This window comes from Mastigoproctus giganteus, chromosome 4 (genome assembly GCF_048544385.1).
Source record: "Mastigoproctus giganteus isolate SK-2022 chromosome 4, ASM4854438v1, whole genome shotgun sequence".
Lineage (NCBI taxonomy): Eukaryota > Metazoa > Arthropoda > Arachnida > Uropygi > Thelyphonidae > Mastigoproctus > Mastigoproctus giganteus.
Window position 1 is genome coordinate 131,669,578 of NC_143578.1, and position 23,467 is coordinate 131,693,044.

Genomic DNA, 23,467 nt, shown 5'->3' on the forward strand with positions numbered 1-23,467 from the left:
TGTCTCTCCTTTCTATACATATTGTATATCCCAAATTCCAGTTCCGCATTCCTTATATCTGTGTGACACCACGTCTCTGATATCCCAACAATATCTGCCTTTGATGTTTCGAGCAATACCTCAAATTCATCAAATTTATTTACCAAACTCATAGCATTGGTGTACACGCAGGTATACATGCACCTGTTTCTATTCCTAGCTACCCTAACACAACCCATGTGTTTACTTGTACCGCAATGACTCCCAGCAGTCTCTGAAATATCCTGCATCTTGTTTTTCAGGCTTCTGCTCATTTCAATAGAAATGAGCAGAAGCCTGAAAAAGAATCAGGCAAGAATCACTTCCACCTCTGCCAGTGGCTACTGTTAATTTATTAGTCCTTGTATCCCCCGCAACTAGCAGTTTTCCGACCCTCCTAACATTGCCTCGACAGCATCAGCAAAAATTCTTGCACCCTTTCTATTTAAGTGTATCCCATCCCTGTAGAAGCAATCTCTCCAGTTAACAAGTACAGTCCAGGCTGAAAATAATTCTACCCCTTGAGCCTTGCACAATCCCTGCAGGGCCGAATTGATCGACAAGGCTCTCATCATATACTCCCTCCTATATGTCAGGAGGTAGTGAACATTCTACTGGAAATTTTGCAGGCAACTGTGGAAAATACAAATCTCTGTCTTTATTGCTAATTAGAATATAATGGTGGACAGGTGGATATCTGATAGTCTATCAAGATCGGTAAAAAATTTACATTTGTTATTTTTCCAATTAGCCATCCCTTACCTGCCCATCTCCTTCAATTCATGCACTGTACTAAGTACTTTAGGTTTTAATACTTTTTGTAATTTGGGGTATATAAAAAAAAAATTAAAATAAAGACAGATTTGTATTCTCCACAGTTGCCTACAAAATATGTTGGATGGTCCACATCTGAGCAGGCCAGCCAACACATTACACAGTCCCCCCCCCCACCTCCATGAATGCTCTGAGATTTCAAAGGATGGAATAAAATTTTTTACAAACTTTGACCATGGTAAGATTATTTGTTGCAGAATTGTAGTAGTAGTAGTGGTGGCATGCGATGCAAGAAAGAAAGTGTATGAGCTTATGCAGCATCAGCCAAAAAAAAAAAAATTACAAAACAATTCTCTCTGAATGTTTGTCCAGTTCCTCCTTAAATTTATTTAACCTCTCAACTTCCACAACGACAAATGGAAGTTTGTTCCAGTAATTAACAACCCGCTGGCTGAAAGCAAATTTCCGCACATCTATTCTACATCTGTCTTTCCTTAATTTGAATTTATGCCCCCTTAGGTTCTTAATCTGAACAAGTGGAAGAATCCCATCAGAATTCAGCACGCTCAATCCATTCAAGGCCTTATACACCGCAATCAGATCTCCTTGCAGGAGCTAAGTCTCCAGCCACTGCAATTTGCAGAACTTAAGCCTCTCTTGGTAAGAGGATCCCTTCATTCCCCTCACCAATTTTGTTGCCCTTCTCTGTACACGCTCAAGCAAATCTACATCCTTCTTAAAATGAGGCCTCCAGACCTGTAAGCGGTACTCAAGGCGTGGCCTGACAATTGCCTTATACAGAGGTGCCTTTTCCCTGCTAGCAAAATATCTATATATCATTGACAAAAACCCCATGACCTGCCCTGGCAGCCTGTCTGCATTGCTCAGAAAACTTCATATCTGACTGCACAATTACTCCCAGGTCTTTTTCATTTTCTACCACCTTAAGTGAGTACCACACAGTTCGTACGTTTCTCTGGGGTTACTTCTAACCATATACAGGACTTTGTATTTGTCAAGGTTAAACTTCAGTTGCCACTTCTCAGCTCATCTGCCCAAATTTTCTAGATCCTGTTGCAGTAGCACAATGTCATTACTATCATTAACACCCTGCCAACCTTTGTATCATCTTCAAACTTTGACACTAAGCCTCATATACCTTCATCAATATCATTGATAAATATATAAAACAACATTGGACCCGACACCGAACCCTGTGGGACTCCACTAATAACATTAGTCCACGAAGAACAGCACCCATTGATTACCACCCTCTGTCTTCTCCCACTCAACCATCCTTTTATCCATTGTAGCAAATTACCCTTAATATCATTCTGCTCCAATTTGCACAGTAGTCTTCCATGCGCAACAGTGTCAAAAGCTTTCCTGAAGTCCAAGTATATGATATATGAAAATTATTTTTTGCATCCAGTTCCTTTGTAACCACAAAGGAACTGGATGCAAAATTTGATTGGTTATTATGATGTAACCACATCATAATAACCAATCAAATTTGTCGGACAAGACTTTCCCTTAACAAACCCATGCTATGTCTGAATTATTGCTGCAGTCTTGTCTAGATGATTCTGCAATACATCTTTAACCAGTGACTCCATTATTTTACCCGGAACAGAAATTAAACTAACTGGTCTATAATTACTCGTGTCACCCTTCGATCCCCCTTTGTGAATTGGAGATACATTTGCACATCTCCAGTCCGTGGGGACCTCCCCTGAGTCCAAGGATGCTCTCATAATTATGGCTAAGGGTTTGCTTACTTCCTTTGCCGCCTCCTTTAATATAACTGGATAGATCCCATCCACCCCAGGTGCCTTTCTTATGTTTAACTTCAACAATTTCTCCTCCACTTTGTTCTCAGTTATTACAAAATCATTAAAGCACCCTGCTACAATTTGATAACCTTCTGGCATTTTAACCTCCTTTGTGACCTGATTGCTATTTGTGATTAAAAATAAGAAACTCATTGATAATCTTTGATTGGGATCTTAGAGTTTTTTTAATCAAGCAGTTTTGATTAGGTTGATATAATGCATTTTAATTGTAGTTTGTAGTGTCAATAAAGCAACCTTTAACCATCCAATTAAATATATATTTCATAAGAGAAAAATAAATAAATATCTGAAGATGATATGCTAATGACAGCATTATATTTTTTGTATCATGGGGCTTGGTTAACATGCATAATGTTTGTAAACAGGTACACACTTGCTGTGGCACTGGGAGCTAGGATGTGATGGACCATTATGTCTGGATCCAGGAAGGTCTCCTCAAATCACTGGCCATCAGTTTAAATTCTGAGTTTAACTAATGATTTTAAACACAAATAACAAGCAAACTAAAAATTTCAATATCTGTTATTAAAGATAACTGCAACTAATTACCCTGCACAACACAAATCAACAAGTGAAAATACATGAATCAATAACCTGAGCTAATTTTGGCTTTTACCACAAGTTTTCTGAGATACAAGAGTTAATGAATTTCTGGACATTTGTACAAGATGAACTGAGAATTTTTCAGACAAGCCCCTTCCCCCAACACTGCTGCTTTTATGTGCACATCAAGACAAGCAGAAACTTGCAATTTCACAATGCATTTGTTCCTCCTCCCATCATACTGTTAATTGTTTTTAGGAGCATCAGCAACTTAGATCATACTGTTCTGTTTCATATTATGTCTGTACAAGTGTATATTCAAGGACAATTTGCATGTTGTGTAGGCCAAAAAATCCAGAATAACTCAGGGGGGGGGCTACTCCTTCCACCTCAAGATTGACTAACTATAGCTTTGATTGACAAGACCTTTAGAAATTCCTCCAGTTGTCAACTCAAACTCAGATCTCTCCAAACAAATAAGCAGTAAAACCACCAACACAACCATGGAGAACCCCCCTTCTCCTCATGTAATATAAAACTTGTTTTCTGAGCGGCCCTGGCACACTAGTGTATCCCTAATGCAATTATATTTAAGTTGTATGTAATACAATTATAATGAATTTCTACAATTTCAAAATTCATTTATGAAGCCAATATAGCATCACATAGGGATGAGTTTTTATTTCTAGATAAATAAACAAGTACCACCTTTGAAGCAAAGGAAATCATAGATTGAATCATAAAGGAATCACAGAGAAAAAAAAAACTGAGATGAGTGGTGGTATAATCAACTGATAACTGGGATTTTTTCAGAAAAAGTGGAGCATGCCACAGTGTAGGTGGAAATGGACATCACCGAGATGGAAACTGAGACCACATATTTGTGAAATTAATGAGGAATTTTTTGGGAGGTTTAGATCTTTCATTAAGTTAGTTCTATTAATTTGAATATTTGTGATGCATTCAGTAGATAATGTAGGTCAAGAGACAAAGTAAATTCAATAGGTAAAGTAGAGGAGAGAAGCATATGAATTAATGAAATTTTTGGGTACGGCATAGCTCTTTAACATAATGTAGCCTCAACAATACACCCCCCCCCATATACAAACTACTTGGACTTTCTCTAGTCACAAGCTGATGTGGATGCCTCCTTAACAGTTTACCAATAGGCTAAGTCCAGTGGACTAACTAGCAGCCAGCATGCAAAAACTATTTGATTTGATACTGGATCTTACCAATCAGCCTATCATAATCTCAAAATCGTACTTATACTACATAATAGAAGAGATGGTACTTTCCAGACCTTTGCACTGGAAACTAAAAATGGGTTTCTCTACTGCAAGCCTCCAATGAGCAAAGTGATGGAATTACACTGGATGACGAAAGTCATCTACCACTCAGTATTGCCTGGTGGCAGAGATGGGAGGCATTCCACCTGTGTAATGTGAATGCCTTGACTCCTGTTCATATTGGTTCACACTTGGGTATCAACTTGAGCGGGTGTGCACCAACATCTTCAATAAACTAGGTGCAGTCTTTCAGGCCCTTGGGTGTGAACCAACATCTTCAATAAACAAGGTGCAGTATTTCAGGCCTTTGGGAGATGGAAAGGGGGGGGTATACCGAGGGTTACTAATAGTTACACCATTGCAAAAGTGCAAGTAGAAGAGTTGGTTTTTGCAGAACAATTACACTTTACCGATATAAGCATATAGATTTCATTGTAAATCCTGTTTTACCTCATATGCTACGGACTCGAACCCCGGTCACTCAACGCACGTGTACTTATGCACCTCACACCTGATTACTCAGACTCAGCGCTCTTTAACCTAATTTAAATTTTAATATTCTGAATTACTATTCAGCCATTTCTGAATGCCACTTATTGCATAAATAAGTAATAAAACAAAATCAAGCAGCTGATCCTAGTATTTTTATTTTGGGTTGCCACTTATTATAGAATTTCATGTTGATGTTGAAAATACTACTCAATATGTCTTCTACATGTAGTAAAATATACATTTTTTATCATCTGATATACTAATAGCCAATGCAGTATATATTTATTTTATAAATAGTATATTTTATTTGTTTGTAGACAACCAAGTCGTGGTAGCACAAGATGATAATGATGCAAATTACATGGGCAGAAAGTTACTAGAAGAATATAAAACATGGGAACTGACCGTAAATTTTAATAAGACAGAGTACATGAATCGAAGTGAGGATGTTCTGGATTTAGATGGAATACAGGTGGAAACTGTAAGTAATTTAAATACTTGGGTGCAATTATTGAGAGAAGACTGGAAATGCAGGAAATTGAGAGAAGACTGGGTGCAGGTAGAAAGGTCATAGGAATGCTCAATTATGTGCTATGGAATAAAAATATTATTAACAAAACTAAGCATCAAATATATAATGCAATATTACAAAGTGTTTTACTATATAGATGTGAGACTTAGACTTTAAATGAAAGTCAAAAAAATAAACTATTGGCTGTTGAGATGGATTTCTGGTGAAGATCGGCAAGAAAGTCTAGGACAAAAAAGGTTAGAAATGATGTGATAAGGAATACAATGAACGTCCAAAAAACCATCATTGATAAAATATAGAAGAAAAGATTGGAGTGGTTTTTGGCCATGTGAAGGGAATGGAGGACAACAGATTGCCCAGAAGAGCCATGGAGAAGGAAAATGAGAGGAAGACCAAGAAGGATGTGGATAGAAGGTGTGAGAGCAGCTATGAATAGAAAAGGACTGGTAGACGGAGATTGGGAAAATAGAAGAAAATGGAGAAAAATAAAATAAAATAAAGGAATGACTTTTTGATGTTAGTTCGAGGAGCACTGTTGTAATTACAGAATAAATCCTAAGAGAGATATTTTATTACGGTCAAGTCTCCTATAGCACGATAGTTGTGTTCCTAGAAACCCTTGTGCAATATAAACAAGAGGCCCTATGGGAAAAATAGGGTTAGGTGCCGACCACCCAAGATTGAACACATATTTGTAACCAAAACATTACCAAACACAATAAATTATCATAATAAAATAGGTAAGTATTTTATTACGACTATTATGTAATAAAATATTGCTAATGCTTTTGCTTCTATTGTAAGCAAATTTTTTTTTTGTTTTATTTTCTATCCAAAGAGATGACAGCCGTTCCATCTCTTCCAATTCTTTGTGTCTTAATCTAATGGATTTTAATTATACTTTGAGTTGTTCCTACTATGAAAGTTGTTTTTATTTTCTCTGCATTCTTTCTAATTCTCGGCGTTGCCTCATTTAGGCTTGTAGCACGTGCAATATCACGTGGTCTTTCATTTCGCTCAAAGCGTTTCACAGTTTCATATTTTTTCTCTATCGACAGAGGCAGGCTGGTCATAAGCCTTACCGGGAAAACCCGGGTGGGCTGGTGCGATTTTGGCCATAAACCATAGTATGAGGCCACTGCAAATTTTCCCAGGTAAGAATTTTTGACCCAGTCCGCCTCTGTTTATCGATATTGCTTTTCTTTTTCTCTCTGAATCTGTAGTGTCTTCACCAGGACGCTTCCTTTTCACACCTTTTAAGTATTTTACTGATTTTTAGGGAATAAAGCACAATTACAAAATGAGAAGGCACGCTTGATACACATAAACAAAGCTGGGCATGTGTAGCAACTGAATAAACAACACCGTAAAGGCAGAGATACACTATTAATACCTCACATTTTACTAAAGCACATTTCTGGGGGTTACTACCATAAAACAATAAAACCAATTTCCAGTTGCATTTCTGCTAGTGGAATCTGGTATAAACTGGTAGTAAACTCGATCTAATGTCATTTGTGATAATACCGATAGCTGGAATTGTGTGGGTTTTTACCTTATTATGGTAAAATGTGTTTCCCTTCACTGATATAAAAAACAAAAATACATTTTCAGAATCTTCTCTTCATTCCTATCGTGTTGCGTTCGGTTGGACTGATTCCGCGTTCGACTGCCATTTCTTGTAGACACAAAGGTTCGTGTTATATACAATATTGTTCCCCTATTTATAAATCGTGTATGATCAAATTCGTGTAGTGTAAACACGTGTTATACGGGGACTGGCTGTATTTTACTCATTTTTAGGGAATAAAGCACAATTACAAAATGAGGAGGCACGCTTGATACACATAAACAAAGCTGCGTGCGTGTAGCAACTGAATAAACAACACTGTAAAGGCAGAGGCACACCATGAACACCTCAATAGCTCACATTTCACTAAAGCACATTTCTGGGGGTTACTACCATAAAACAATAAAAACAATTTCCAGTTGCGTTCCTGCTAGTGGAATTGTGTGGGTTTTTACGTTATTGTGGTGAAATGTGTTTCCCCTTCACTGATATAAAAAACATAAATACATTTTCAGAATCTTCTCTTCATGCCTATTGTGTTGCATTCAGTTGGGGTGATTCCAAGTTCGATTGCCATTTCTTGTAAACACAAAGGCGAATTCATGTAGTGTAAACACATGTTATACGAGGACTGGCATACTGTATATTAAGGACTTGCTCTGTTTTACATTTTTTCATTAGCAGTATATTCATTCAACCACAAAACTTATTTTACCTCATACAGAAAGGTAAATGATATAATGGCAAAGTATTTGAAGTTAGACAGATAACAATCATCTGTGCAACTTCAAATTTGCTTGAGCTGAACAAAGACCACAAAGTCAGTGAGACATTTTTGAACACAGCGTTCAGTGTCAATGGTTGGTATTATTTTTATTAATAGTCCCAATTTATCCACCCTACATTGAAATACCACTGGCAGCACTATCTGTCAGCACAGAATAGTGCCATATTTCAGCTAAATAGCATGGACTTAAAAAAGCACCTGGGATCGATGGGATCTATCCAATCATATTAAGAGAGGCAAGCAAGGCTTTAGCTATAATTATGAGAGCATTCTTGGATTCAGGGAAGGTCCCTATGGACTGGAGATGTGCAAATGTATCCCCAACTCATAAAAGGAGATCAAAAGGTGACATAAGAAATTACAGATCTGTTAACTTACCATAACATAATGGAGTCACTGGTTAAAGAAGTAAATCCTGACCATCTGGACAGGAATGCAATTATACTGCAATCACAGCATGAATTGGTTAAAGGGCAGTCTTGGCTAACCAACATGACTGGATCGTATGATGTAGTGACCAAGGAACTGGATGCAAAAATAAATTTTGATATCATATATTTAGATTTCAGGAAGCCTTTTGATACTGTTGCACATAAGAGACTGCTTTATGAACTGGAACAATGTGGCATTAAGGACAATTTGCTGCTATGGATAAAGAGATGGTTGAGTGGGGAAAGATAAATATTTATTATCAGTGCACACTGCTCTTTCTTGGACTAATGTTATAAGTGGATTCCCACAAGATTCAGTGCTGGACTTGTTGTTTTCAATATTTATTAATGATATTGATGAAGGCATATCAGGCTTAATGTCAAAGTTCACAGATGATACAGAGGTTGACAGGGTGGTTAATGACAGTAATCAGGGTGAGCTACTGCAAAAAGATCTAGAAATGAGCCGATGGGCTGAGAATTGTCAGTTGAACTTTAACAATGACAAATGGAATGTACTGCATATGGGTAGCAGTAATACCAAATTAAATACAGTAAATAAATTTGATGAATTTGAAATGCTGGTTAAGACATCCAAATATGATATGTCGGGATATCAGAGATGTGGTGTCACTCAGATATAAGGGATGCAGAATTGGAATTTGCAGAGTATAATGTGCACAAAAAGGACAGGACGGGAAGAGGGGTTATGCTGTTAGTTAATAAACACAAAATCTAAGGAAGTGCATCCAGTTGACATAGATGGACAGTGCAATGTTCAGTCAGTTTGGTGTGATATAAGTGCTGGGAAAACAAAAATGACGGTAGGAGTTTGTTATAAGCCTAATGACTCTGATGAGTACAATGAACAATTAAAATTATACCGAGAAATAGTGGGCCAGTAAATCAGAGTGTCTTATAATTGGGAATTTTAACTTCCCAGATATAGACTGGAACTTGTGGGTTGGACACTAGCAAGGCTTTTGTAGATTTATTGGATGATTGTTTTCTACAGCAGCACATTAGAGAGGCTCAAAAGGGAGTAACACTCGATCTGATTATCAGCAGTGATTATTCATGCATTAAGAATTTACGGATAAAGGAACCACTAGGAGGCAGTGATCACAGTGTACTGATGTGAGTTTTACTTAAAGATGTAACTACCATCAGGAATAAAGGGAAGGGTTTTTGCTTTCATAAAGGCGACTACAGTGGTCTCAGAGATTTTTTAGATTCTATACAGTAGGACCAACTGATGATACAGTGGGACCCCAGAGTAACCCCAGAGAAACGTTCCAACTGTCTGGTACTACACTTAAGGTGGTAGAAAATGAAAAAGACCTGGGAGTAACTGTGCAGTCAGATATGAAGTTTTCTGAGCAATGCAGACAGGTTGCCAGGGCAGGTCATGGGGTTTTGTCAATGATATATAGGAATTTTGCTAGCAGGAGAAGGAGGTGATTGTCCCTCTGTATAAGGCAATGGTCAGGCCACGCCTTGAGTACTGCGTACAGGTCTGGAGGACTCATTTTAGGAAGGATGTAGATTTACTTGAGCGTGTACAGAGAAGGGAAACAAGATTGGTGAGGGGAATGAAGGGATCCTCTTACCAAGAGAGGCTTAAGTTCTGCAAATTGCAGTGGCTGGAGACTAGGCACCTGTGCGGTGATCTGATTGAGGTGTATAAGGCCTTGAATGGGTTGAGCAGGCTCAATGCTGATGGGATTCTTCCTCTTGCTCAGATTACAAACCTGGGGGAGGGGGCACAAATTCAAACTGAGGAAAGACAGTTGTAGAATTGATGTGCAGAAGTTTGCCTTTAGCCAGCCAGTAGTTGAATCCTTAAACAAACTTCCATCTATTGTTGTGGAAATTGATAGCTTAAATAAATTCAAGGCATAACTAGACAAAAGTTTGGAATGAATGGATCACTGAAATGGGAAGAGTTGTTTTTTTTTTTTTTTTTTGGCTGATGCTGTATAAGCTTGCTTTCTTTGCATCATTAGCATTTCTAATGCTAATAATAAAAAAAGACAAAAAATACTGAATATCCTTGAAATGTTTTTTTAATCATGAAAATTTTAGAATAACTATTCCCAATGTTAACCTACAGAAATTCAATAAAACTTACTATTAGTTTTTCTTTATCCATACTGACAAGATCAGAACCTTTAATATCCTTAGATTTGAAAAGTTCAGCATAACGACAAAGATTAAGAGCAGCCATCCATTCCACTACATTTGACGATGACCACTGACTAATTGGCTACAGAAATGGGAATGAATTATTAACATAGAGCATATTATATTAATCAATTTCTGAACTGCACCTGCCCCTTACAGATATTTCCATAAACATAAATTTGGTTTACCTAAGAGTATATAAATTTGATACCTAAACATATGGGACAATAGGGAGACCTCTGCTTTTGATATTAAATATTCTTTTCTAGAGAAATAGTCAATCATCAATGCTGCGTATTACTTAATATTTCTGAAGCTCTTTGCATCAATTAAAACATTTTCAAAGACTTTCAAAAATTAATCCCTTACGGTATTTAGGGCATATCACAGGTTGAAACAAAAACTAGGGCTATTTTGATGGCAATGGGGATCTTTCAAACCTGTGAAACAGAGATATCTTAAATAATACTTTCCTCAAAGATATTATAAGTTATGGCTACAGTTGAAAAGAATGGTTTAGGAGCACAAAACAGCCAAAATAAAATTGGAATTGACCCCCCCCCTTCTCCTATGTATTAACACCTAGTTGATATTCCAAAAAATTCACCAAAATTAGTCTATTCCAATTACTAGAATGTCTATTCCAATTACTAATTTGGGCATCTGAGAGGGGCTTAGAGGGGAACATGTATCTTGTGTGTTATCAGACACAGCCTAAAACACTGATGGATCCAATATCTCTCTATTACAGAATATTTAGGAGAAGTCCGGTTGGCCAGCCTCCCTAAAATCCACTCATGCACACCTTCTCGATGGTAAGCCCTGTTCCATCACTTAGGTGGCAACGAACGTGTAGAGTGGTTCTCTTCGAGACGCCTGCTCAGCGTGAAGAGGAAAAGACCAAACCCTCCAGCATATGACAGCACGACAGAGCAAATGGCCCTCAGTCCCCAGCAGCTTTCACTCTCCCTCTTACGGCAGCGAGAGGATCAGAGTGGAAGCAGAGGTTACTAAGAATCTCTGGGTATGACCAGGCTGCCATGCACGGAAACTGAACTTGGCCTGTTATAACGTAAGATCGCTCATCGGCAAAGACAGGATATTAGAGCTGGAAAAGGAATTAGAAAATGTGAATTGGAATATCATCGATTTGGCTGAAACAAGAAGAAGAAATGAATTACTTATAAGTTTATCAAGTGAAAATCTGCTGTACACCAATGGAAACAGTGAAAGGAGTGAAGATGGAGTTGGCTTTCTGGTCCATAAAGATTTTAAAAACAACATTTTGGAATTCAAAAGTACATCACCAAAGGTGTCAAGACTAATACTCAAGATTTCTAAGAGGTACAAGCTAAAGGTTATAATGATTTATGCAACAACATCAAGCCATGATGATGATGAAGAGGTTGAAGAAATGTACACCGAAATTGAGAGTCTTCTAGATGAGCAGAAAACCCACTACACTATTATTATGGGAGACTTCAATGCTAAGGCTGGAAAAAGGCAAAACAGCGCAGAAAGAGGAACTATAGGAAATTTTGGAATTGGTGAAAGAAATAAAAGAGGTGAAAGACTTGTGGAATTTGCAGAATCTCAAGGGCTGTCAGTAATGAACACTTTTTTCAAAAAAAAAAAAAGGGTGGACAGAAAGTGGACATGAAAGAGTCCAAATGGATTAACAACTAATGAAATCGACTTCATCCTCACTAACAGAAGGTATATTGTGAATGATGTTACCGTGCTGAATAAGGTAAATGTTGGAAGTGATCACAGAATGGTAAGATGTACACTTGATATAGATGTAGGAAAGGAAAAAAACTGACTCGAGTAAATAATACAAAGGTCTTTGAGATAACAGAGGAGGAGAAAAAGCAGTATGTACTGGAACTTAAGAACAAGTTTGAGCTTCTGCAGACTGCTCAGGACCAAGATATCGACGAGGAATATTACAACTTTCTGAAAGTGATAAAGCCCAAGAAACCTATAGGGAAAAAGAAATCCAAAGAAGAAAAAATTAGTCAAGAAACACCTGTCATGATGAACCGAAGACGACAAATGAAGGGCAAGAAAAACACTGACAGCGAGAAAATTGAGTATACTGAGTTATGCAAAGCCATTAGAAAGAAACTCAGAGAGGACATAAGAAGATTTAACACAAGAAAAGTAGAACAAGAATTAAGGGAAAACAAAGGATTTAAATCAGCAGCCATGAGCAGTAACACAGAAAGACAAATGATACTGAAACTGAAGAATAGTGATGGTGTACTTATAAACAGCAGAGAAGGCATAATTCAAATAGCAGAAGACTACTAAAGTGATTTTTACAAGGAGGGAGGGAATGATGCCAGCTTGTTTGTTTGTTTGTTATTAGGAGCATTAGCAACTAAGGCAATATTGCTCCGGGGATATGCGGTGGTCATTCCCTGACCTTTCCGCATCCTCCGTATTTGGTGGTCACGGGCTCGAACCCTGGTCTAATCAAGAAGCGTGTGCTACGCACTGCCGCTCTGCCCACCTGGCTACGGAGGCGCCCCAATGATGCCAGCAGTGGGGAAGATGGATTGCAAAGTAGCAACACATACGACATACCCGATATTCCTCCTGATGAGGGAGAACATGCATTCAAGAAAATGAAGAATCAGAAAGCCCCGGGGGAAGATGAAGTTACTGTAGAGTTGTTAAAATTGGGAGGAAGAGACATAACACAAAAACTGGCAAGGCTCTTCACAAAGTGCATTAGAAAAGGTGTGACGACTAAGCAGTGGAATAATGCAATCATAGTTTTGCTGCATAAGAGAGGAGAAGGCATAAATCAGAAATTGGAAATTATAGACCAATTAGCTTGTTATCCCACATCAACAAGTAGTTCACAAGGGTCATTACTAACAGATTAGAAATAATACTTGATGAGAATCAACCGAAAGAGCAAGCTGGCTTTAGGACAGGATTCTCAACTATGGATCACCTTCACGTAATATCACAGCTAATGGAGAAAGCAAATGAATATAAAACACCATTATGCCTGGCATTTGTGGATTATGAAAAGGCATTTGACTCCATACAGCATAAGGCAATGTTTCGGGCACTGGAAAGACAAGGCATAGATATCCCATATATTATGATTTTGAAGAAAATATATGAGAGTGCTACCTCCTTTATTAGACTAGACAAAAACAGTAGGAAATTTAAAATCGAGAAAGGAGTTCGACAAGGAGACACAATATCTCCGAAGCTGTTTACTGCTGCCCTTGAGGAAGCTTTGAGAAGATTAGACTGGTCGCAGAAAGGAGTCAATGTGAACGGAGAGTATCTAAACCATTTACGATTTGCAGATGACATTGTGGTCATAAGCCACGATCCCAAAGAATTACAGGAAAATCTTAATCAGTTATGCACAGTTAGTAAGGATTTTTGACTAAAGATGAATATGGCTAAAACCAAAGTAATGATGAACAAGTATGCCACAGAAAGGGAAATAATCATTGAAGGAGCAGTAATTGAAAAGGTGGAGTCATATACTTATCTGGGACAAGTTATTAGCTGTAATAATGATAAATGGCTGGAAGTCAAGAGAAGAATAAATTTTGGATGGATAGCATTCAGGAAATATAGTCACATACTGAAGAGCAATATCCCAGTTTGTCTGAAACGTAAAATAATGAACCAATGTATACTCCCCACCATGACTTATGGAAGTGAAACTTGGGCACTCACCAAAAGAATGAAAGAGAAGCTAAGAACTACACAGCGAAGAATGGAACGAATTATATTGGGAATCAGACTGTTAGATAAAAAAAGAGAAACACATGGATTAGGCAGCAAACTCAAGTAAAGGACATTCTTATCAAAACTAAAGAACTAAAATGGTCTTGGGCAGGACACATAGCTCGAAGACATGATGACAGATGGACTAAGAAAATAACAGAATGGTAATCAAGAGGAGCTAGAAGAAAACCTGGAAGACAAAGGCGGAGATGGATAGATGAAATTCATGAGTTTTTGGGTAGTAAATGGATGGTCAGTGCTCAAAACAGAAGGAACTGGAAAGTTGCTGGAGAGGCCTTCATCCTGCAGTGGATTGAAAATGGCTGATGATGATGATGATGAGCAGTAGTTGAATCAACCGATAACTGAGATTCTGTCAGAAAAAGTACATGGGGTTTGGCAGACTGCAAGTGGAAATGGACATCGTTGAGATTAGAATTGAGACCACATATATTTGTGAAATGAATTAGGAAGTGTATGAGAGGTTTAGATCTTTTCGCAGATAACCTTGCTCTATTGGTTTGACAATTCATGGTGTATTCAACAGTAAGAAAAAGTGGGTGGGACATGCTGTTTGAAGTCATGAAATTTTTGGATATGGCATACTCGTGGTAAGAATATACCCAGATCCTTGACATAACGTGGCCTCGACAATGCTCCCCACATACACACTACTCAGACTCCCTCCAGTCACTATCTGGCAGAGTAGAAGTAGCAAGATTATACACTAGCTGATACAGAAGCCTCCTAAAGAGTTACCGATAGGTTTGGTCTGGTGTACTAACTAGCAGCCGGCCTGCAAACACTGTTTTAGAGCTGTACCTTCGAAATGTAAGGAATAATGGATCTCGCCACGATGTTCATCATAACCTCAAAAGTCATCAATCATACTGCATGATGGAAGAGATGGGGAAGGGTTGACCGGAACTTAGCTCTAGAGACTAAACATGGGTTCCCCCACTTCAAGCTTCCAATAAGCAAAGTGGTGGTATTGCACCGGTTGATGCGAGTCATCTACCACCTAGTACTGCCTGGTAACATAGAGGGGCGGCATTCCTCCATGTGGTGTGGGCGGCACACCTCGACCCCTGCTTACGTTGGTTCACACCTTGGTGGTCGCCCACCATGTACTTGTGCATGGAGGTTATACCCAGGATTACTAAAAGTCTCACCATCATGAAGGTGTAAGCAGAGGATTTGGCTGTCACAGACTGCACGGACTTCGCGCCAAAATTGGGTCCACTTGATTGAGTGTCACCGGAATATCAGTTCCATCAGTGTTTTAGACTCCCAGGTAGCAAGTACAGCTTGTCTGGCATATCTGAGAGAATGTCTTTGACAACTTCAAGGACCTAATGACCATTCCATAGTGTCCCACAAGTGCTCTATGGGATTAATATTGAGAGAGTTCAAAGGCCAATCAATATGCTGGAAGTCAGAACTGTGTTCCTGAAACCATTCCTACAACAATTGCCCAATGGCTCGGCGCATTGTAATCTTTTTGACAATGCGCCGATGGGAAAAAGTTTCCCATCGGCCATTTGGGAAAAAGTCTAACGGAGTGGGGTGTACACAGTCAGAAAGCAGTTGACAATAGTGGAGTCCACTGATACGTTGTTTCACATGCACCAGGGTCCGAGTTCCTGCCAGTGAAATATGCCCACACACCATACAACCGCCTCCACTGGCATGCACTTTTGATACCATGCATGATGGATCCAAAGCCTCATGTTGTTGACACCAAATCCGAACATGACTATTGACAGTGTGGAGTAAATAACGTGACTCATCCAACCAGAACACCTTCTTCCAGTCTTCTAGCATCCAACTTGCATGGTCTTTGCACCAGGCAAGTCTTTAATGGTGATAAACCTTGGTTAGGAGAGGATACTGTAGGGGTTGTCTGCTGGCATAGCCCAGACATGCAAGCGTAGGATGCATGATCATGCCAGATATTGTTACGGGTTGGCCCATGTTGTATTGGGTAGTCAACTCTTCAATGCTGCTGGGCCTGTTCGCCTGTATGAGTCATCGGACCGAGCGCTCACTTCTAACACCAACCTTTCACTGACCTTTGCAGTTTTGCCATCAGGTCATTGTTTGACCATTTTGACGCCAGTCCTGGTACACTTTAACTACAACGGCTCTCGAACACCCCACCAGTTCAGCTGTTTGGGAAATCGAGGCACCAGCTTGTCGAGCACCCACAATCTGTCCTTCATTGATGTCCGATAAATCCTTCCTTTTACCCATCACGCTCGGAATTTTACTACCTACTGAACCACTGACACCTTATCTATGCTAGTTCCAGTATAATAGTAGGTCGACTAACTCCGCACTTTCGTACCTCACGTGGTCAACGGGTGGCATTCAGTTTTCACAGGGGTGGTCATAATTCAGTGATCACTCAGTGTATATCTGTTTCTATTAGTCACTCAACACTTTGAATTATATATATAGGGGTCTGCAAACTTTTTTTTTTTATTTTTGAAGGGGTCCGTAAACTTTTTTTATTTTATTTTTGAGGGGGCCTGTAGATCTCAGTAGTTTGGGAACCACTGTCCTATGTTAAAACATAAGCAGCCATTATAGGCTTACAATCCTAAGAATATTTCAACTGTCAACAACCCATTTTTAAACATATATTACTATTATTATTAGCCATATGGTGCAACGAAGCCTGTGGCCTCTGCTGTACCATCCAAAAAAAATTTTGAGAGAGCGCTCAGAAGTAGAAGGGATATCCAACTCAGGACCCTGGGGTTTGCTGAATATTAATCATCTCGTTCTCAAAAGTTGTGCCACCCTGTAGATTTCAACTTGCTTTTTAAGACCTGTATAAATAAACTTTGAAGGCTTGTTTTAAAGACTAAATTAATCCGTTAAATTTGGAGCACAAAATCCAACAATTCACCGACTTCAGCACCAATGGACACCTAGGTGAAGAGAGAAACTCAAATAGGTATTTTTTTATATATATATATATATATATATATATATATATATCATCATCAGCCATTTTCAATCCACTACAGGATGAAGGCCTCTCCAGCAACTTTCCAGTTCCTTCTGTTTTGAGCACTGGCCATCCATTTACTACCCACAAACTCATGAATTTCATCTATCCATCTCCGCCTTTGTCTTCCAGGTTTTCTTCTAGCTCCTCTTGGATACCATTCTGTTATTTTCTTAGTCCATCAGTCATCGTGTCTTCGAGCTATGTGTCCTGCCCAAGACCATTTTAGTTCTTTAGTTTTGATAAGAATGTCCTTTACTTGAGTTTGTTGCCTAATCCATGTGTTTCTTTTCTTATCTAACAGTCTGATTCCCAATATGATTGGTTCCATTCTTCGCTGTGTAGTTCTCAGCTTCTCTTCCATTCTTTTGGTGAGTGCCCAAGTTTCACTTCCATAAGTCATGGTGGGGAGTATACATTGGTTCATTATTTTACGTTTCAGACAAACTGGGATATTGTTCTTCAGTATATGACTATATTTCCTGAATGCTATCCATCCAAAATTTATTCTTCTCTTGACTTCCAGCCATTTATCATTATTACAGCTAATAACTTGTCCCAGATAAGTATATGACTCCACCTTTTCAATTACTGCTCCTTCAATCATTATTTCCCTTTCTGTGGCATACTTGTTCATCATTACTTTTGTTTTAGCCATATTCATCTTTAGTGCAAAATCCTTACTAGCTGTGCATAACTGATTAAGATTTTCCTCTAATTCTTTGGGATCGTGGCTTATGACCACAATTTCATCTGCAAATCGTAAATGGTTTAGATACTCTCCGTTCACATTGACTCCTTTGTGCGACCAGTCTAATCTTCTGAAAGCTTCCTCAAGGGCAGCAGTAAACAGCTTCGGAGATATTGTGTCTCCTTGTCGAACTCCTTTCTCGATTTTAAATTTGCTACTGTCTTTGTCTAGTCTAATAAAGGATATAGCACTCATATATTTTCTTCAAAATTATAATATATGGAGTATCTATGCCTTGTCTTTCCAGTGCCCGAAACATTGCCTTATGCTGTATGGAGTCAAATGCCTTTTCATAATCCACAAATGCCAGGCATAATGGTGTTTTATATTCATTTGCTTTCTCCATTAGCTGTGATATTACGTGAAGGTGATCCATAGTTGAGAATCCTGTCCTAAAGCCAGCTTGCTCTTTCGGTTGATTCTCATCAAGTATTATTTCTAATCTGTTAGTAATGACCCTTGTGAACAACTTGTAGATGTGGGATAACAAGCTAATTGGTCTATAATTTCCAATTTCTGATTTATCTCCTTTCTTATGCAGCAAAACTATGATTGCATTATTCCACTGCTTAGGCGTCACACCTTTTCTAATGCACTTTGTGAAGAGCCTTGCCAGTTTTTGTGTTATGTCTCTTCCTCCCAATTTTAACAACTCTACAGTAACTTCATCTTCCCCCGGAGCTTTTTGATTCTTCATTTTCTTGAATGCATGTTCTACCTCATCAGGAAGAATATTGGGTATTTCGTATGTATTGCTACTTTGTAATCCATCTTCCCCACTGCTGGCATCATTCCCCTGCTCCTTGTATAATTCTCTATAGTAGTCTTCTGCTATTTGAATTATGCCTTCTCTGCTGTTTATAAGTACACCATCACTATTCTTCAGTTTCAGTATCATTTGTCTTTCTGTATTACTGCTCATGGCTGCTGATTTAAATCCTTTGTTTTCCCTTAATGCTTGTTCTACTTTTCTTGTGTTAAATCTTCTTATGTCCTCTCTGAGTCTCTTTCTAATAGCTTTGCATAACTCAGTATACTCAATTTTCTCCCTGTCAGTGTTTATCTTGCTTTTCATTTGTCGTCTTCGGTTCATCATGACAAGTGTTTCTTGACTAATTTTTTCTTCTTTGGATTTCTTTTTCCCTATAGGTTTCTTGGGCTTTATCACTTTTAAAAAGTTGTAATATTCCTCATCAATATCTTGGTCCTCAGCAGTCTGCAGAAGCTCAAACTTGTTCTTAAGTTCCAGTACATACTGCTTTTTCTCCTCTTCTGTTATCTCAAAGCCCTTTGTATTATTTACTCAAGTCAGTTTTTTCCTTTCCTTTCCTACATCTATATCAAGTGTACATCTTACCATTCTGTGATCACTTCCAACATTTACCTTATTCAGGACGGTAACATCATTCACAATATATCTTCTGTTAGTGAGGATGAAGTCGATTTCATTAGTAGTTAATCCATTTGGACTCTTCCATGTCCAATTTCTGTTCACCCTTTTCTTGAAAAAAGTGTTCATTACTGAAAGTCCTTGAGATTCTGCAAATTCCACAAGTCTTTCACCTCTTTCATTTCTTTCGCCAATTCCAAAATTTCCTATAGTTCCCCTTTCTGCGCTGTTTTGTCTTTTTCCAACCTTAGCATTGAAGTCCCCCATAATAATAGTATAGTGGGTTTTCTGCTCATCTAGAAGACTCTCAATTTCAGTGTACATTTCTTCAACCTCTTCATCATCATGTCTCGATGTTGGTGCATAAATCATTATAATCTTTAGCTTGTACCTCTTAGAAATCTTGAGTATTAGTCTTGACACTCTTGGTGATGTACTTTTGAATTCCAAAATGTTGTTTTTAAAATCTTTATGGACCAGAAACCCAACTCCACCTTCACTCCTTTCACTGTTTCCATTGGTGTACAGCAGATTTCCACTTGATAAACTTATAAGTGATTCATTTCTTCTTCTTGTTTCAGCCAAACCGATGATATTCCAATTCACATTTTCTAATTCCTTTTCCAGCTCTAATATCCTGTCTTCACCAATGAGTGATCTTACGTTATAACAGACCAAGTTCAGTTTCCATGCATGGCAGCCTGGTCGTACCCAGAGATTCTTAGCACCCTCTGCTTCCACTCTGATCCTCTCGCTGCCGTAAGAGGGAGAGTGAAAGCTGCTGGGGACTGAGGGCATTTGCTCTGTCGTGCTGTCATATGCTGGAGGGTTTGGTCTTTTCCTCTTCACGCTGACCAGGCGTCTCGAAGAGAACCACTCTACACGTTCGTTGTCTCCTAAGTGATGTAACAGGGCTTACCATCGAGAAGGTGTGCATGAGTGGATTTTAGGGAGGCAGGCCAACCGGACTTCTCCTAAATCTTCTGTAATAGAGAGATATTGGATCCATCAGTGTTTTAGGCTGAGTGTCTGATAACACACAGGATACCAGAAACGAGTAAGTATGAGGCATTACGTCGAAAAGGGCTGTCAATCCACTGAAAGCCCCCAATGAAGTAGGGGATTGATGGCCACGTGGTGTAATGCAATACGTTATATTATTATATAAATTTGTACAGTATTTAAGATTTAGTATTATTATATAAATTTATACAGAAATTAAGATTTAATAATTATTTTGCTACAGATAAAATGTTTTCATTAGTAAAATGTTATGAAAAATCATTATCATTTAGCATTATACTTTTTATCTTAACTCAAAATGTATAGGCCATATGGAATGAAGATAACCAAACTAGGTTAACTTGATTACAAATTTGTATGAACACTAATACTTATATGAAAAACACCAATAATCGGTAACAATCTACAATTAAACGAATATATACTTGCATGTATAATGTACAATTGGCCTATGGCAAAAATACAATGGCATTAACGCAGCACAGAAGAACTCGCAAATCTAAAAGAATACATACATCTAAACGTAATAACCGCATTATATATATATTATTTTTAATTAATTAATTTTTTTTTTGGGCAGTGCAGCAAAAGCTTAGGGCTTCCTTGCATCAAGTGGCTATTAATAATACCGATACTTACCACATCTCTGTCAATAGTAATGGGAGGTAAAGCATCTGCAGACCTCTGGCATACATGAGTGGGAGCAAATGGCACACACACATTGTGGAAGCAACCATGGCATTCTGAAGGAGAAGTAAAGCCAGAAGTAAGGTGAATGACAAAAACAAGACTCATAATAAAATGGCAAAAACTTAAATGGATTTGAGGAAAAGTGAGTCGATATTTTCTAGTTTTAATAAATAAGAAGCTTAGTAGATTAAATTTTTCTCCTTTGCTTGTGGCTGTTAATTTAATAATTAAAATCACTGGAGATGCAATATATGATGCCCAATATCACCATTTAAAGTTGTCTTGAATAACACTCTGTGTAATCTGATATATGAAGGCCAAAGAACATACACAGGAAAATATCATTTATAAAAAAAGAACTTCACTGTTTAGGGTTGGAATGTATGGAATTAAATCGATACATTTTGATCTAACCCTAAGCATCTCTTTAACAGTGGACATAAATAAGTACAGTAATACCCCGACTTACGCTACCCCGACTTACGCGAACTCGGAGTTACGCGGTTCTTGATTTTTTCGTTTGGCAACGCTGCCGCCCACTATCTTCAAGGTCGTTTTTCATGTGTTATCGATATACGGTGCGACGGCGGAGAATGAGAGCGAAAGATGAACAAAATTCAACTTTGCTGCTTTTATGTTTTTTATATCAGTGAAGGGAAACACATTTCACCATAATAACATAAAAACCGACACAATTCCAGCTATCGGTATAATCGCAAATGCAATTAGATCGAGTTTACTACTAGTTTATAACAGATTTCACTAGCAGAAAGGCAACTGGATTTTTATTGTTTTATGGTAGTAACCCCTAGAAATGTGAGGTGTTAATAGTGTATGTTAATAGCCTTTATGGTGTTGTTTATTCAGTTGCTACATGCGCGCAGCTTTGTTTATGCATATCAAGCGTGCCTCCTCGTTTTGTAATTGTGCTTCATTTCCTAAAAATGAGTAAAATACTTAATTAAAAGGTGTGAAAAGGAAGCGTCCTGGTAAAGACACTGCAGATTCAGAGAGAAAAAGAAAAGCAATTATCGATAAACAGAGGCGGACTGGGTCAAAAATTCTTACCCGGGAAAATTTATAGTGGCCTCATACTATGGTTTATGGCCAAAATCACACCGGCCTCCGGCCCACCGGGGTTTCCCCCAGTAAGGCTCATGGCCAGTCCGCCTCTGTCGATAGAGAAAAAATATGAAATTGTGAAACGCTTTGAGCGAAAGCAAAGACCATGTGATATTGCACGTGCTACAGGCCTAAATGAAGCAACGTCGAAAAGCACATGACAATTGCAAACTTCAGTTTGAAAATTGAAAAGGGCTCAATTGTAAAGGGCTTAAAAATTTTAGAAAACATAGACTCCAACGAAGAACGCGTTATAGCTACAAAGCAAGGAATAAAAAAATTATTAGCTTGCTACGAAGAAATTCTGCGTGAAAAAAAGAACGCGCTGTGTCGTCAGACGAATTTGTTAGATTTTATGAAGCCATCGACATCGAAATAACTTTTTAACGTAAGTCATTTATTTTTTTAATACATATTTTGTATTAATATGTATAAAGAACTGCAATTTTATTAATATTTTTCTTCTAAACTAGTGTTTTTGTTAGTCCTTGGTCCCAATTAAGTAAAATTTATATGTATTTATATGCAAAGTTGTACCCCGACTTACGCGATTTTCGTCGGACCCACCTATCGCGTAACTTCGGGGTATTACTGTAATAAGTAAATTCACAGTATATTTATTAAGTCAAAATATGTGAAAGCAAATATCAAAGAATGAGGGTAAGGACTTTTATTTGTACGTAAATATGATTGGTAGTGGTGATTAGCAATAATCTATTAAACATAATAGAACTGGTACTCATGTTATAAATTCTTCAAGATCTTTAGTAGTATAGACATAATTTGGGAAGATGTAAACTGAAACAACAATTAGATTAATTTTGAGAACAATATTGAAAGCAACTGCTTCCAAGGAAATTTGCAGTGGAATGCACTTTGATTTTAACAGAATTGCCATGCCTCCTCATATGGAGGAGTTAATTCCTGTCTTTAAAGCATAATGTGTAATTTTTGACCTTGGGAATTCCTCAGGAATCAGTTTATTCCCGAGATCAGGTTGGTTGGTTGTTGTTGGGTTTTTTTGGCACAAAAGCAACTTTGGCCATATTGCGCCTATCTATTAATGTTTAGTGACAAGGACGTTTCTATTTCTTAAATATGCTTTATATCTGGTCAAAATATCCTATTAATTTTAAAAATGTAAATATATTTTCAATGTTGGAGTTATCGCCTAGGATTTGTGATAAGGTCAGAGAATCTTGGAAATTTATAGGGAGATGGAAGGCTGATTGTCGCG

General features: G+C 38.0%; 1 protein-coding gene across 5 annotated transcripts in view; it reads right to left on the reverse strand.

The window, feature by feature from the left end:
* Pi3K21B (phosphatidylinositol 3-kinase regulatory subunit alpha) overlaps nucleotides 1–23,467 on the reverse strand; it is a 519,263-nt gene that overhangs the window by 348,530 nt on the left and 147,266 nt on the right. For all 5 annotated transcript variants that reach the window (XM_090372927.1, XM_090372928.1, XM_090372924.1 and 2 more), the window contains exons 5-6: nucleotides 21,058–21,161; nucleotides 10,421–10,555 (exon numbers count right to left, since the gene is read on the reverse strand). In XM_090372927.1, the coding sequence (XP_090229053.1) occupies nucleotides 10,421–10,555; nucleotides 21,058–21,161 (239 nt within the window). The remainder of the gene's footprint in view (nucleotides 1–10,420; nucleotides 10,556–21,057; nucleotides 21,162–23,467) is intronic.